Below are 14,683 nucleotides of genomic sequence, written 5' to 3' on the forward strand. Positions count from 1 at the left end.
CCTTTCAGACTTTCCAAAAAAAATTTTTTGAATATTTTAGAGAGAAATTTCGAGAAAACCAACAAATATCTCTAGAATAATATAACTCTCTGGAACCTCCAAAACCTCTCAAGACGCTTTGAAACGCTTAGGAACACCTCATAAAACCACATGAGATCCCCGTAGACTTCCCATCAAATGCTACTCATGTTCTATCAAACCTCCTAAATCTCGCGAAACGCCTTGAAATGTCTTGAAGCACGTTGAAACCTCTAAGCAAACTTCTGAAACCCTCGGAGACTTACCTTAAACTCTACTAATGCTCTCTGAAACCCCCTGAAGTCTACGGAAACGTTTAGGAACGTCTTGAGACCTTCGTAGACTTCTTTGAAAGTGTACTGAAGACCCATAAAAAAACCAATGAAATCCAATGAAACGCATTGGATCTCGTTGAAACACCTTGCATCCCCTCAGAAATCCCTGTACTTGGCTGTACTTTTCTTTGCTGAAATCCGCTGAAACGCTTTGGAAGCCCTCGGCTAACTCTAACTAACTAACTAACGTAATATTAATTTATGTTTTAGTTCCTGCTCCACCAAAGTTGTCGGCGCAGCTCATCACCAAGCTGACGGCCGAGCCGGAAGGCTACGCAGAGTGCTACCCTGGTTTGCAGGAAATGAACGACGCAATAGATGATTCCGACGATGAGGTTGACTACACGAAAATGGATCTTGGCAACAAGAAGGGTCCAATCGGACGTTGGGATTTCGACACACAGGAGGAATATTCTGGTATGTGTTGCTTTCGAATTGTATTAACAACTGATCGCACGATATTTATCTCCAACCGAACATTTTAGACTACATGAGCAGCAAGGAAGCCCTTCCCAAGGCTGCGTTCCAGTATGGTGTGAAAATGCAGGACGGTCGAAAGACACGTAAACATAAGACCGAAAAGAACGAGAAAGCTGAACTGGATAGAGAGTGGCAACAGATTCAGAACATTATCCACAAACGCAAAGCCAAAGAAGGCGGTAGCAGTGAAGTGGAATACAAAAAGGCTAAACAGTAAGTTTTAGTCTAACGCAATAATTTGTTAATTTTTCGTATGAATTTCCAAGTGTTAATGAAAATTACTAAACCTGTGTTAATCACATGTGTATCACCATCTAAACAGATATTTATTAGTTTTGATCCTGTATTACACAGGCACAAGCGTTGAAAGTTCACTTGACAAATGCAAATTGGGCAGTCATGGGTTCGAGTTCCACCAAATCGATGTAGATTTTTTTTTAAATTTTGCATCAAAATTTGACAGAATTTCAACGTGTGTACCTAGGTAAGGTTTTCTTAATGTTTAGATCATACCAGTCAGCTAATTAAGCCGATAAAATAATAAATTCGTCATATTAGTAATGCAAAATTTATATTTTGTTTAGTTTGATGACCATCCATGACTTGTGATCCTAGAGTTTATCCGAAGACCACATTATCAAGAAGACTTGCAGCACTGCAGATAATCGGGAGTCACTGCTAGCAGCGCCACCCCGTATGAAGGTGGCACTATTCATGATAGTGTGTGTAAATTTTCATACTCGCACCAATACACTCTTACACTTTTACACAAAGGTACCACCTTAGCTCACCAGGCGGCGGTGCCGTCGGTGACGCTTGCCGTTTGTATGGGAAAATAACAGAGTTGCATGTCTTCTTGATAATGTAGTCTTCGGTTTATCGGAACTTAGCTGCAAGTGTACCATTACGTATTTCAATATAATATTATTCGAAAAATCCCGGGAGAAAAGCCGGAAAGGATCCCTGACAGAATATTTAAAAGAATCTGGTGAGAAATCCCGACAAAATACTGGGATAAATTCCTACTAGAAACTCGGGCAGAATCGATCTCTGAAGGAATCTTGAAGGTGAATATATGACGAAGCCACACCTAGAATTTTCAAGAGCACAAATCTGAAGAACTGAATGTCGGTTTGGTTGGTAACCAATCGATCAACTTTTCAGCGCAAACCGACATTCGGTTCTTCAGATTTGTGCTCTTGAAAATTCTAGGTGTGGCTTTGTCATATATTCACCTGAAAGGATCCAGGAGGATTCCCTAAAACATAGGAGAAAAGTTTTGAAGACATCCTTTAAAAAATCCCGGGAGGGATCCTTGAAGGAATCCCTGAATGAATCTTGCGATAGAATTCCAAAAGAAACCTGGGACAATTCAATGAAAGGCCCCCGGGAAAAGTTCCTAAAGAAATTTTGGAAAAAAAAAAATCGATGTAGAGATTGCGGAGGGAATTGCCAACGAAATTTTAGAATGAATTCCTGGAGGAATCTTTGACAGAATAATCCTGGAGTAATCCCTGTTTTTGGAGAAACGCCGAGAAGTATCTATGAATGAATCCAGGAAAGAATTTCGGAGGTGATCGTTAAAGGAATTCCGGAAAAAAATGCCGTAAGAAATCCTTAAAGGAATGCCGAGAGAAATCCTTGAAGAAATCTCTGGAAGAATCTCTGAAGAAATCCATGAGAAATTTATTATCATCTCTAAGTCAGGAGAAAATATCACGGGGAAAATCATCAAAAGAATCATATGTGAAATCAATTAAGGAATTCCGGAAGAAATCCTTGAAGGAACCGCTGAAAACAACCAGGAGGGGTTCCTAAACGATTATCGGGATAACACCTGAAAGAATGTTGAAAGAAATCCTGGGATCTCTAAATGAATCCATAGAGAAATCAATGTTGCAAAGTTGGAAGAAATCCAGGGATGAATCTCTAAGGGAAACCCCGGATGAATCCTTGGAAGAATCTTGAGAGAAATTGATAAAAGAAACCCGATAAAAATAGATGACGAAATCCCGCGTGGTATCTTTGAAAGGATTCTGGCAAGAAATCTCAAAAAAGTCTGGAGAAAATCTCGGGAGAGCATTCAGGAAGAATCCCATAAGGAATCCCGGGTGAAATCTGTTAAGGACGACAAACGAATCGTAGTAGATAAGTTATTATTATAGATCTTACTAGTCATGTTTTGCTCAATAAATCAGTTTGTTCTAAACCGTCACCAGAGGCAGTCGTCTTTCCATTACTCTGCCATTCACGACAGGTTATGGGCCCATCGCACCTGTTGCCATTGAAAACGGAAATTGCTTGGAAGCAAAAGAATTTTTTCACCGAAGAAAATGCAAGCAGAAACGAAGCCATATATTTTCGACGGCAAGAACTTCTGCCGGGGCCTGTGGCGTAGTGGTCACACGTTCACTTTGGTTCGATCGCAGCCCCAGCACTTGCAATTTTACGTCAGTTGCTCTTCCTCCCGAGATCGACTGACACCCCAAGTAACAATCTTAATTCTATTTGGTTTTATTTGTTTTTATGATAGTTTTATCGGAACATTGCATATTCTAGTTGATCTTATCGGTGTCTCAGCTGAGCACAACTATTCTTCGTCAATATGTGGTTTTGAAAACACCTCCAAGAATACTTGAGGTTCAGTTCATAAAACCATAAACACAACAAGAACTGTTGAACTTATTTTCAGTTTTATAAGGTTCTTGTAGTTATCTTCAATCATCCGTTCTTGATCAAGAGTAACTGTTCTCGCATAAGAACAGTTTTGTACATGAAAAATACAAGAAAAAACTCAAGCATCAGATTTTGATTCTCATCGTTCCATTATTGCTGCCAATCAAGAACACCTACCCGGAAACCCAACCGCAACGCGGTGCAGTGCCAAGTTCCTCCGGTTGCAGCATTCGAAATGAGGTGGGTATGGTCATCTAGGACGTCGTTTCCCGTGCAATCGGGGTTCCAATCATCGATCTTCAAAATCAACAACTACTTACCTGTAGGAAGTACTGACCGGAGGAATGAGGCACTGCACCGCATCAAGGCCGGTTATCAAAAAAGGTCAGCCTGGTTGGCAACGGTACCGGGCTGATAAATAAATTCATCGGACGAGATTCACAAAATCCACCGCGGTGCGATAATTTATTGTTTGTTTACAATTTGGCGTACATGTTTTATGACGTTCTTGACGGAGTTTGCATAAACCTATATCAAGAAAGTTATAAACTTGAGTACTCTTGAGTAATACTTCTTACCCTTGCATAAGATGAAATAAATTTAAGGCGATCTTATGATGATGTTGATTAAAACCATCGATGATGGACCGACCACCGGCCTAGATTTCAATGGAAGCCATGTTGAGAAAACTCATGAGCAATGTTCACATGACCAGGAATAATATTTTTAAATAATTTATTAGTGCGTTATAATGGAAGCGCGTTGCAATTTTTGGAAGTATCTTGCAACATATATACGATGAATTTCGCTTGGCATTTGGCATCCTTGTTACACCACGGAAACATTTCCAATTTGTATAATAAATTAATCCCGATTACAATAATGTGTCATTTTCATTGTGTTTTTAATTTCAGTTTAATTCACTAAACTTTTCTGTCGACATAAAAGCTGCATCAGCAACAACACTGACAAATTTATTATCGTTTTATCGTGCACTTGAAGAATTCTACAAGGAGAGAGCAATTCGCCTTGAGGACAACTTGGGAAGTACAACAAGTTTTAAGAGAAATTTAAAAACATCTCTCCAAGAGCATCTTAGGATGGGCCTCTTTGGTCTTATGGCGGGTTTATGGTTGAGTTGATGTCGTGTTGCAGAGCAATTTGGTTTATGCATAGTTTTAAAGAACAGGTGTTGAAGAATACTTCAAAAGCATTATAAAATTAATTTTGTTACTTGGGACCTGACTCACTTCTGAGCATATGCTCTAACAGACCCGGAAAACTTGGATATTTGCTAACGGCAACTCATAATGGTCCCCCAATCAAACTGGAAAAGGAACATGAGCTACAACATCCTCGTGTTCATCATTCTAGTGTAAGTGCAGCTGCCAATTCGAATCACTCACGCAGTGCCCTAGTGGACAAAAAGAGCTGTAAATTAGGTTATGTGGTTGAAGAATAAAAAAATTCTGGGATGAATTCCTACTGGAAATTCGGGGAGAATCAATCTCTGAAGGAATCCCTAAAAGGATTCACTTAAGGAGTACCTTAAATAATGCCAGAAGATATGCCGGGAGAAATCAGTGAAGGAATCTCAGAAGAAAAGTCTCGAAGAAATCCTTAAAAAGAATCCTGGGAAGAATCTCCAAAGGAAACCTGAGAAAACTTAATGGAGGACTCCCGGGAAGAATTCATGAAGGAATCCTGGAAGAAATCGATGTGGGGATCGCGGGAGTGCAGATGGAAGACAAAACTTGGAGAAGGCAAATAAACCACGAGCTGCATCACCTGCTGAGAGAACCAACCATCGTCCACACCGCGAAAATCAAGAGGCTACGATAGGCGGGTCACGTCATCAGGATTTCGGATAGAAACTCGACTAAAATGATTCTCGAAAGTCATCCGACCGGTACAAGAAGACTTGGTGCACAGCGAGCTAGGTTGGTCGATCAAGTGGAGGACGATTTGCGAACCCTTCGCAGAGTGCGGAACTGGAGACACACAGCCATGGACCGAGTAGAATGGAGACGACTCCTGTACATACACACACTGGGCAGAGGACACTCAGGCCTTAGTCTGACCGGTAAGGTAAGGTAAGTGGATACGGGTTAATCTGTGATAAAAATGCGAGTCATGTTCCAAGAGGAATTTAGAGCTATGAAAATAGAATGATGCGAAGGATTTTGTTCACTGTGCTTGCGGTTAAGTGCATACTGAGAAACAATTTATTCCAAGATGTATATTTCCTAAGCGTAAGTATATTTTATCAATATTCTATTGAAGAGTGCCGTATCGCAACTCCGCGACTTCAATTCAGCACACGTATTCCTGTATGCTGGCTTATCCAGTTAAGATAGGAGGCGACTCTAATGTATCCAGATGGATCGCCAGTGCTGCAACCACGGTTCGACACAAACGACACAACACCGATTTGAATGTAGGAACCACTTTCGTCGATAACCAGTGGGCCTCCTGAATCACCTTGGCACACGTTCTGATTGGTCCGTTCCCAACCTAAGGCGCATAAAGTCGAGTCTTTGATGACCGATGTTCCGTAAACGGTGGCACATTCAGAGTTTGTAATGAGACGCATTTTCTCGTATTTCAAATTAGTTGAGATAGATTGGCTCGCTGAAAAATAATAGTACAACTGTGAATAAATCACAAACAAGTCACATAGATATGGCAATACCATCAGAAGTTCGTCCAAATCCAGAGACAATGCCTACGACGTTTTGGAACGATTTGGCTACGTAGTGCAATGGTGGAAGCTGTATGGGTGATATTTCGTTACTGTAGGGCACTTGCGATGGTAGCTTGATAAGTGCAATATCGTTGGCCAATCTGATCGGATCAAACTCCGGATGGACGATTTTGACTACGGTAGACATGGTCAGCCGAGGGACATTGAGTAGCGTAGATCCCAAACCAATCTGGAATGCCGTGTAATCCTTGGCGCAATGAGCTGCCGTTAGAATCCACTGAGGTGCAATCAACGACCCTCCGCAAACGGTTACAGAGCGGCCCAGAGTAGCGCGGATCGAAACTTGCCACGGGAATTGTCCTGGTTCGGCCGTCTGGCCGTTCACAACTTTTTTCAGCTCATCGTGATGAGGGACGTCTTTCCTGGGAATCGGAAGCACATCGTACTTTTATTGAAACTTTTTTATGCTGAGATGGCGTTCACTGCATTTTTCGTACTTACAGTTGCAGCATGTGCTACCGACAGCACTGTCAGTATAAGAAAATTAAAAATCATTCCTTCAAGACTCGCTATGTGCAACCTATGTCGATATCTCCTTTGAACGGACACAACTGCGGAGTCTCGTAGAAAGACAGTTTTATAACCTACATCACTTACAGGTCGGCAGTTGTTCAGTCGTTGATTGTATCAAATATCGAGCAATGATAAAGCAATGTCCATGAGCTGCAGATATGAAGATACACATTATTTCAATTATCAATATAGTGGGTCTACTTAAAGAAGTTTGTGGAAGATATTTTGCACGTATAAAATATTTCTGATTCATACATGAAAATGGGACATTCCTTAGCCATATAGGGGTCAACCTCCGCTGTAGGCTGATTCTTTTGTGATCTGATTGCGAATTTCCGAGAAAAAGGGGATTCGGGGCAACATAAGCAATCGGGGTGAAATTGAGTCCCAATCCAATGTATTCTCAGCTATAAATGGAATGCATATATGACTAAGGTACACCTGGGCAAGTTGAAACGGGTGGGGTAAGATAAAACAGCGGGTTAACATGATGTTTTCTAATGATGATAAACAATTTGATTGCCATAACATATAGTTTTTTTAATCAAACAATCCTTTAGCGAAGGATAAATTTTCAAATTATATTGACCTCTAATTCAAAACTTCGCGTTTCATCTTGCCCCACCCGTTTCAACTTGTCCCGGTGTACCTTATCAAAATTAGGTTTTATTGACTTTTTTCGTTGAATCTAATACTATTACGGCTAGGGTCTAGTAGTTCGATGGAGACAGCCAAAAAGTTCCGGGTTGTGCTCTATTTTATATAGTATGGTGTCGAACCATTTAAGTAGTGGATTATAGTTGAGGTACTCTTTCACTATAAATAACTCAGTAAATTCGAACCAATTGATACTGTACGTCTTAACTTTTCGTAGTTTGCTGTGATATTGTCGGCATAGAATTGCAGGTCAATTTTTTGTCGACTTCCTTTATTCATTTGTGAAGACTGCGCCGCATGAGGCTCTGGGCCTGCCTCTGATGCAAAGTCCTGTTGGGTTCCAATCTACCACTTGCTTGCAGATTTCGTTTCTGCCCCTGCGTAGAGTGTGGCTGATCCATCTCCACTTTTGCTCCAGAATTTCTGTTGCTATCGGCTTTTGATGACATCGACCATGGAGCTTCCGGTGGAGATCCAATGGTGAGGCCACCATGCAAGAGTTACATACCGCAGGCATCTATTGATGAAGCTTTACTTTCTACACGCTAAGAAAATGTTACTCTAAAATGAGTAAGATTCACACAAAACTGAGCTAAACTGGAACAGCTCAAAAAATGAGTAAATTGCATTTCCATCGATAGCGCTGGCCCAAGTGCAAAAATCCAACTGGTTTAAGCCGTATAATATTCTTCGCATCATCAAGAATATTATAGGCTTAAATTGATGAGATTTTCGCACTTGGGCCAGCGCTATCGCTGGAAAAAAAATTTACTCAATTTTGAGTTGTCCCACTTTAGCTCGAAAATGGATGAATTTTCTGACCGTGTAGGTTTAATCACCGCATGACTTTATGATAATTGAATTTTATTGGCTTTTCTCGGTGAACTTAATACTACTCAAAGCAGAAGGGAGTAACGAAAGTAATGAAAGAAACGGTGGATATAGAATCGCAAGTGTGCGACGAGAGAAATTGAATAGAAGTTGAAAATTAACAGAGGGCCATAATTGAGCAACACAATCACAACGACGACCCCTTTGCCTAACGTCCTCGTGTTGAACGGTAAATACTAGTAGTTTGGTGATGACTACTAGCCCTAGACAGGCAAAAAGATCGTGGTTGTGATCTGTTAAATGTTGTTCGGCTTTGCTTTCGGTTCTATCGATCTGTGACACGACAAATGATCTTATTCGAACCGAGTTTCATTCTTTCTTGCCAACTGGATTTTACTTGCGATTCTATTCACCGTTTCTTTCATTACTTTCGTTACTCCCTCCTTTTTTGAGTAGTATTAAGTTCACCGAGAAAAGCCAATAAAATTCAATTATCATAAAGTCATGCGGTGATTAAACCTAGAAAGTAAAATCCAGTTGGCAAGAAAGAATGAAACTCGGTTCGAATAAGATCATTTGGACACAATAGGAGCATACGAGATGAAAGCGCGAAAAATCAAATAAGTAACGTTCGCTCGATATGAATCTCTGAACAAGTGTCACAGATCGATAAAACCGAAAGCAAAGCCGAACAACATTTAACAGATCACAACCACGATCTTTTTGCCTGTCTAGGGCTAGTAGTCATCACCAAACTACTAGTACCTACCGTTCAACACGAGGACGTTAGGCAAAGGGGTCGTCGTTGTGATTGTGTTGCTCAATTATGGCCCTCTGTTAATTTTCAACTTCTATTCAATTTCTCTCGTCGCACACTTGCGATTCTATATCCACCGTTTCTTTCATTACTTTCGTTACTCCCTCCTGCTTTGAGTAGTATTAAGTTCACCGAGAAAAGCCAATAAAATTCAATTATTATCTATTGATGAAGACCTGCACCCTTGGAAAGTTCTCCACTGATACACACCAGGTTTCACTGGCATACAGCAGCGCAGATTACATTTTTGAGTTAAAAATTCGGATTTTGGTGCGTTGATTAATCAGCTAAATCCATACATCTCTTAAGCTCACAATAGCAGCCCTTGCCTTCTTGCTATGCACCTATGTCGATCTTGGTGTCATCATTTGGCTACCAAGATATTGGAAGCTTTCAAAATTATCTACTGCTTGTCCAGCTACCGTAGAGTTGCTAGGCTTGACATTGTGTACATCTAACGATTTGGTCTTGTTGACGTTGATGGTAAGATCTGCTGGGGTCTCCAGTTAGCCTAGTGGTTAAGGCTATGGATCGCCAATCCGAAGACGGCGGGTTCGATTTCCGTTCCAGTCGAGAAAATTTTCTCGATTCCCTGGGCATAGTGTATCATTGTCCTTGCCTCACAATATACAAATTCATGCAATGTCAGGCACAGAAAGCCCTTTAATTAAAAACTGTGGAAGTGTTCAAAGAACACTAAGTTGAAGCGAGGCAGGCCAAGTTTCAATGCGAACGTCGAAGAAGAAGACGATTTTGGTTCGCCGTATTTCCGCTATCTCTATCGGGGCTTTAACGATCCTTCGCTCCTCTATCTTTCTTCAAATGCCATCTGTGATCCACTGCTTTCTCCGAGTACGTAGCTCGGATGTACGTTCCCGGATGCTGCGACCTTCACAGATGATGGCGGGCCAGGGTGGGGATGTCCCTTGAACCCTAGTAAACAGGCGCAAGAAGAGGAAGTCGAAAAAAAGGACAGATAGAGCAGTTACCAGTGTGCGAGATCAGAGTGATTCTCTTATCATCAAGACCGAAGTATCAAAGTACTTGGTCGGATCCTGAGGGCAATGAGAAGGGATGCTAAGCTTACGGATCTGGGAACCAACGTACGCAATATTAGACGTACTCGTACCGGTGGAATGGTCTTCAGGAAGGACATTGTGTGCAAGAGCCCCCCCTACAAATGTTTGGCGAAGGAAGCCCTTGGCGAAGGAGTAAAAGTGAGAGCTCTCATTGCTAAAGACTCTCCAGTCTAAAATCGAACGACGTAACACTTCGAACAAATTTATTAAAACACCGTTACGAAAGCGTAATCGCCCAATGCTAAATGTACTGTGGTTGGGCGGGCCATCACTAGGTGGCGGTATTGAACAAATGTCAAACAGGAGTAAAAACGATGCCAGCGCCGCGAGTGGTCAATTGTCCAACTACCGAAAATGTGAATCAATCGTTAAAAGGATGATCAATGGGAAGTGGCCGAAGTGTGACGCCTGTTTCTCTGTACTTTTTGCTAGCGTCATTGCGTCTATACTTAGGTATGGGGGTCCAGCTTGGGACATGGTACTAAGTGCAAATGCGTACCGTGCCGCACTTATCGGTAAGTAAATACAGTGTTTTGTTGTTCGTGTAGAACTGATTGGTTGGCCTCAATGACCAAATGGCAGTGTACATCGGGCAGCTCCATGAAAGGTAGGCAGACCCACAGGTTGACTCCGAGATTGTTGGGTCAACAGGCGCCATGAGGAAGTAGCATTCTGCCTGACTCTGGTCCAATCGAGTCATGGCTGTTTTAGATCGGTGGTCGATCGCGCTTTACACAAGAGGCCGAAACAAAACCTACATACAAGTGTTAGACTGACATCCTGAAATTCAGTTTTGTTGTTAGGAATGGGAAACATGTTTGAGAATGAAACACATTTTTGTACGATTTGAGTATTTACTTGTATTTTCAACTCAATATATGAATCGAAAATAAATGTAGTATCTCTATTTATAACAAAAAAAAACTTCTTATGCTAGAACACGTTAACATTACGCGACGAAACAAAACCAATTTAAGTATATCATCCAAATGTACATTCCCTGTTTAAACCCCTAAATCTGCCAAAAGCGACGACCTTTTTTTTCCAATGTATGAATACCGCGCACATCGAATAACTTAGCAACCGCACGTCATTTTTGTAGCTGTTCATAGTTTTTCCAACTCATCTATGAGTTCGTATGCAACCTTCCATCTATTCCAACGTGAGAATCAAGTCTTCGCCTTCCAGCTTCATACCGGAGGAAATATCCAACGTTTTCACGACACCGGCCCGTGGCGATTGGACGACCATCTCCATCTTCATCGCAGACAGCACCACCAGCGGTTGGCCCTTCTCGACGCGGTCTCCTACCTTTACTTTGATTTCTGGAAGGATGGGAGGTGATTAGTAATGTTAGGTTTATAATAGGTATAATAATGCTCGTACCAATGACGGAACCGGGCATTGGGGCTCCAACTTGATCCTTATTTCCCTTGGTAGCCTTTGGATGAATGTGGAGTTCCTGTACAAGTAACAGAAGAAATTATTAAGGTTTCGTATCTCGGTCACTGCATGCAGGTGTAACATACCTTGACGGCTTCCTTATCGCGAACCATGACCGACCGCAGCTGACCGTTGAGTTCGAAGAAGACTTCCCGTTCGCCGTTCGATGTCAAATCTTCAGCCATGGCAAGGGTCTTGAAGCCAAGCGTCTTACCCTTTTCAATAGTGACTTCGAACTCTTCGCCCACCTTGGGCCCAGTCAGGAATACGCGGGTATCTAGCTTATCTACAGGTCCGAAGGAGTCTCGGAAGTTGAGGTAATCGTTAGTTACCTGAGGGTACAAGGCAGCGGACATGACGTCGCGGTCCGACACATCAGGGTGAGATTCTTGGAGGTCTTTTTTAAGTTTGTCGAAGTCTAGTGGGTTCAAGGAAGCACCTGGACGTCCCTCAATGCGAGGCATGTCCTTAAGTACGCGGGAGCGGAATGGTTCAGGGAATCCACCATGAGGAGTTCCGATAGCGCCTTGCAGGAATTCGATTACGGATTTGGGGAAGGACAACTCTTCAGCGCGGTCCATAACCTGATCAGCGGTCAGATGGTTTTGTACCATGAACTGGGCCAAATCTCCAACAACCTTGGAGGATGGGGTAACCTTGATAATGTCACCCAGAAGAAGGTTGGCTTCGCGGTAGGCCTTCTTAACATCTTCGAAGAAGTCACCCAATCCGAGAGAGTACGCTTGGAACTGCAGGTTGGTGTACTGCCCTCCAGGGATTTCATTGAGGTACACATCGGCGTTTCCTGACTTCATGGTAGTTGTGCATTCGAACGGAGCATACAGGGTTCTGGTCTGCTCCCAATAGGCGGAGTATTCACTGATGTCACGAAGATTCATACCGGTATCCAGCGGAGTTACCTGAAGTGAGGCCACAACAGCACCCATACTAGGCTGCGAGGTCATTCCGGACATGGAATCCACTGCCACGTCTACAACATCGGCACCAGCTTCAGCGCAGGCCAGCATAGATGCAACACCCGCTCCAGAAGTGTCGTGAGTATGGATGTGGATCGGGACGTCCGGATGCTTTTCACGGATGGCAGCGATAAGTAACCTAGAAGTGAAGAGGATCATTTAATCTGAATATCTGTTCAAAAACATCAAGAACCATCCTCAGCAAGAACGAAAACTTACTTGGCAGCTTGAGGCTTAAGCAATCCAGCCATATCTTTGATGCAAAGAACGTGTGTGCCAGCTTTTACCAGTTCATCGGCCAGATTTGTGTAGTACTTGAGGTCGTACTTCTTCTTGGTTGGATCACTGACGTCTCCCGTGTAGGAGATTGCTGCTTCAACAACTCCTCCGGCATTACCGGCTGCTTCCATTCCCAAAATCAAGTTTGGCAAGTAGTTCAGGGAGTCGAACACTCGGAAGATGTCCATACCGCATTGAACCTATGAATAGTGGAATTGGTTAGTTCTTGCTTCAGAGAGCCTCGTCAAAATCGAATAGTACCGAGAGTTCGCAGAACTTGTGGACGACATTATCCGGATAGTTTGTATAACCGACAGCGTTGGCACCTCGGAGTAGCATTTGGAATGGAATGTTAGGGATTTGCTTGCGCATGTCTTCCAGGCGTTCCCAAGGACACTCGTGCAAGAAGCGTAGAGCAACGTCGAAGGTAGCTCCGCCCCAGTTTTCCAGCGAGTAGAGATTGTTGAACTTATGCGACACATAAGGAGAAATCTTCAGCAAATCGTGCGATCGGACTCGGGTGGCCAGCAGAGACTGATGGGCGTCACGAAACGTGGTGTCCATCAGCAGCAGGTTTTTCTGAGCTCGAACAGCCTTAGCAAATCCTTCTGGTCCTTGTTCTCGCAGGATATCCTTGAATCCTCTTGGAGGTTCAGTTACTGTGGAATACGTGGTAGTAACTATTAATCGAAGCTTGAACAATTCTCGCGTAGATTGAAGGTTAGTTACACATTACAGATTTTATCGAATGTTAATCAGTTTAATTGAGAAGTGAAATGAAATGTCGAAGCTTATTCAGCTTCAATCGAAAGCAGTGAAGTGCTTTGAAAGCAATAATCTAAGAGTGATTTGCAGACTTAATGCTCTAATACTTCCTCATTCAGTAGCATTCCATGCTGTACCTTTTTTGCCCTTTTCCTCTGCTGCCAGTGCTTCTGGTGACAAATCTGCGAAAAAATGCATTCATACATAGTTGCATAACACAAAATATTAGTTATTAAATTACACAAAACGGCAAGCGATACCAAAAAACCCAAAAGACGCACGCACCAAACTATTGAATCGATGGAATGAGAAAGGATTTTCATCCTGGCAGCTTTTTTCAGGCAACCTTATCCCCTGGTTTTTCGTTCGTTCTAGCATAACAGCATTTATCGTAACGTTCTCATGCAACACAGTTGAACCAATTTAACAAATACATGATCAGGAAACCCATGATGGTTTTAAATTGAAAACCAGTTGCCGGTTTTTACGCATGAATGAATTAAAATTTATGAAACTAATCACACAAGAATAACAAACAAATTTCGGATGATACACCGAGCGATTTGCGCACTACAAAATATTTGAACTAACCGTTAAAAAGAACAACGATGAGAATTGAGTAGAGTGAGACGTCTGTTTGTCTGTGCTACATCTACAATAATGTGCTCAAGTTTTCTTCCACCATCAAGCAAATAAGTTTGTGGGTGTGTCAGGCCATTTAGCCGAAGGTAATTAGGCCGGAATGGTCATTGGGTCTTATTTTTGCCGTTACGTCCCCACTGGGACAAAACCTACTTCTCAGCTTAGTGTTCTATGAGCTCTTCCACAGTTCTTAACTGAGAGCTTCTGCTGCCAATGGCTTCGTTCCATGTGTTTATCGTGTGGCAAGCACGAATATACTCCATAATCAAGGAAGTCAAGGAAATTTTCTTTATGAAAAGTTCCTGGACCGACCGGAAATATAACCCGTCACACTCAGCATGAATTCTTTGGAACATAGGTCTTTCTTTCTAGTATCATTGCCGAAATTCATTTTGGCACTGAAACTG

General features: G+C 42.3%; 3 protein-coding genes across 6 annotated transcripts in view; 1 reads left to right on the forward strand and 2 right to left on the reverse strand.

Annotated features, from left to right (window-relative positions):
• Positions 1-1,401, forward strand: part of LOC115269408 (protein Red) — a 33,771-nt gene extending 32,370 nt beyond the window's left edge. The window contains exons 4-5 of the mRNA XM_029878092.2: positions 564-770; positions 839-1,401. Of these exons, the coding sequence (XP_029733952.2) occupies positions 564-770; positions 839-1,050 (419 nt within the window). The 3' untranslated portion in view covers positions 1,051-1,401. The remainder of the gene's footprint in view (positions 1-563; positions 771-838) is intronic.
• A 4,319-nt stretch (positions 1,402-5,720) lies between these two features.
• On the reverse strand, positions 5,721-6,873 carry LOC109397760 (collagenase-like). The gene is made up of 3 exons (XM_019670074.3): positions 6,715-6,873; positions 6,202-6,658; positions 5,721-6,140 (listed from the first exon to the last, which is right to left on the reverse strand). Exons 1-3 carry the CDS (start codon positions 6,766-6,768, stop codon positions 5,818-5,820), a joined length of 834 nt encoding a protein of 277 aa, XP_019525619.3. The 5' UTR covers positions 6,769-6,873; the 3' UTR covers positions 5,721-5,817.
• Positions 6,874-11,004: 4,131 nt separating this feature from the next.
• Positions 11,005-14,683, reverse strand: part of LOC109428793 (pyruvate carboxylase, mitochondrial) — a 66,979-nt gene continuing 63,300 nt past the window's right edge. For 2 of the 4 annotated variants that reach the window (XM_029878090.2, XM_029878089.2), the window contains exons 5-10: positions 13,772-13,816; positions 13,131-13,528; positions 12,810-13,069; positions 11,700-12,729; positions 11,557-11,632; positions 11,005-11,495 (exon numbers count right to left, since the gene is read on the reverse strand). In XM_029878090.2, the coding sequence (XP_029733950.2) occupies positions 11,323-11,495; positions 11,557-11,632; positions 11,700-12,729; positions 12,810-13,069; positions 13,131-13,528; positions 13,772-13,816 (1,982 nt within the window). In that variant the 3' untranslated portion in view covers positions 11,005-11,322. Of the gene's footprint in view, positions 11,496-11,556; positions 11,633-11,699; positions 12,730-12,809; positions 13,070-13,130; positions 13,550-13,771; positions 13,817-14,683 lie in introns of all 4 variants that reach the window. The other 2 variants (XM_062859246.1, XM_062859244.1) reach the window with 2 other exon arrangements.

Source organism: Aedes albopictus, chromosome 3 (assembly GCF_035046485.1).
Source record: "Aedes albopictus strain Foshan chromosome 3, AalbF5, whole genome shotgun sequence".
Lineage (NCBI taxonomy): Eukaryota > Metazoa > Arthropoda > Insecta > Diptera > Culicidae > Aedes > Aedes albopictus.

What these genes read in the sequence shown, in the direction of transcription:
- LOC109397760 (XM_019670074.3), bottom strand. Translation starts at nt 6,768, where the DNA reads ATGATTTTTAATTTTCTTATACTGACAGTGCTGTCGGTAGCACATGCT. An exon ending in CGGTAGCACATGCTGCAACT is followed by an intron (nt 6,659 to 6,714) that starts GTAAGTACGAAA and finishes TTTCAATAAAAG; the next exon opens with TACGATGTGCTTCCGATTCC. An exon ending in ATTTGGACGAACTTCTGATG is followed by an intron (nt 6,141 to 6,201) that starts GTATTGCCATAT and finishes ATTATTTTTCAG; the next exon opens with CGAGCCAATCTATCTCAACT.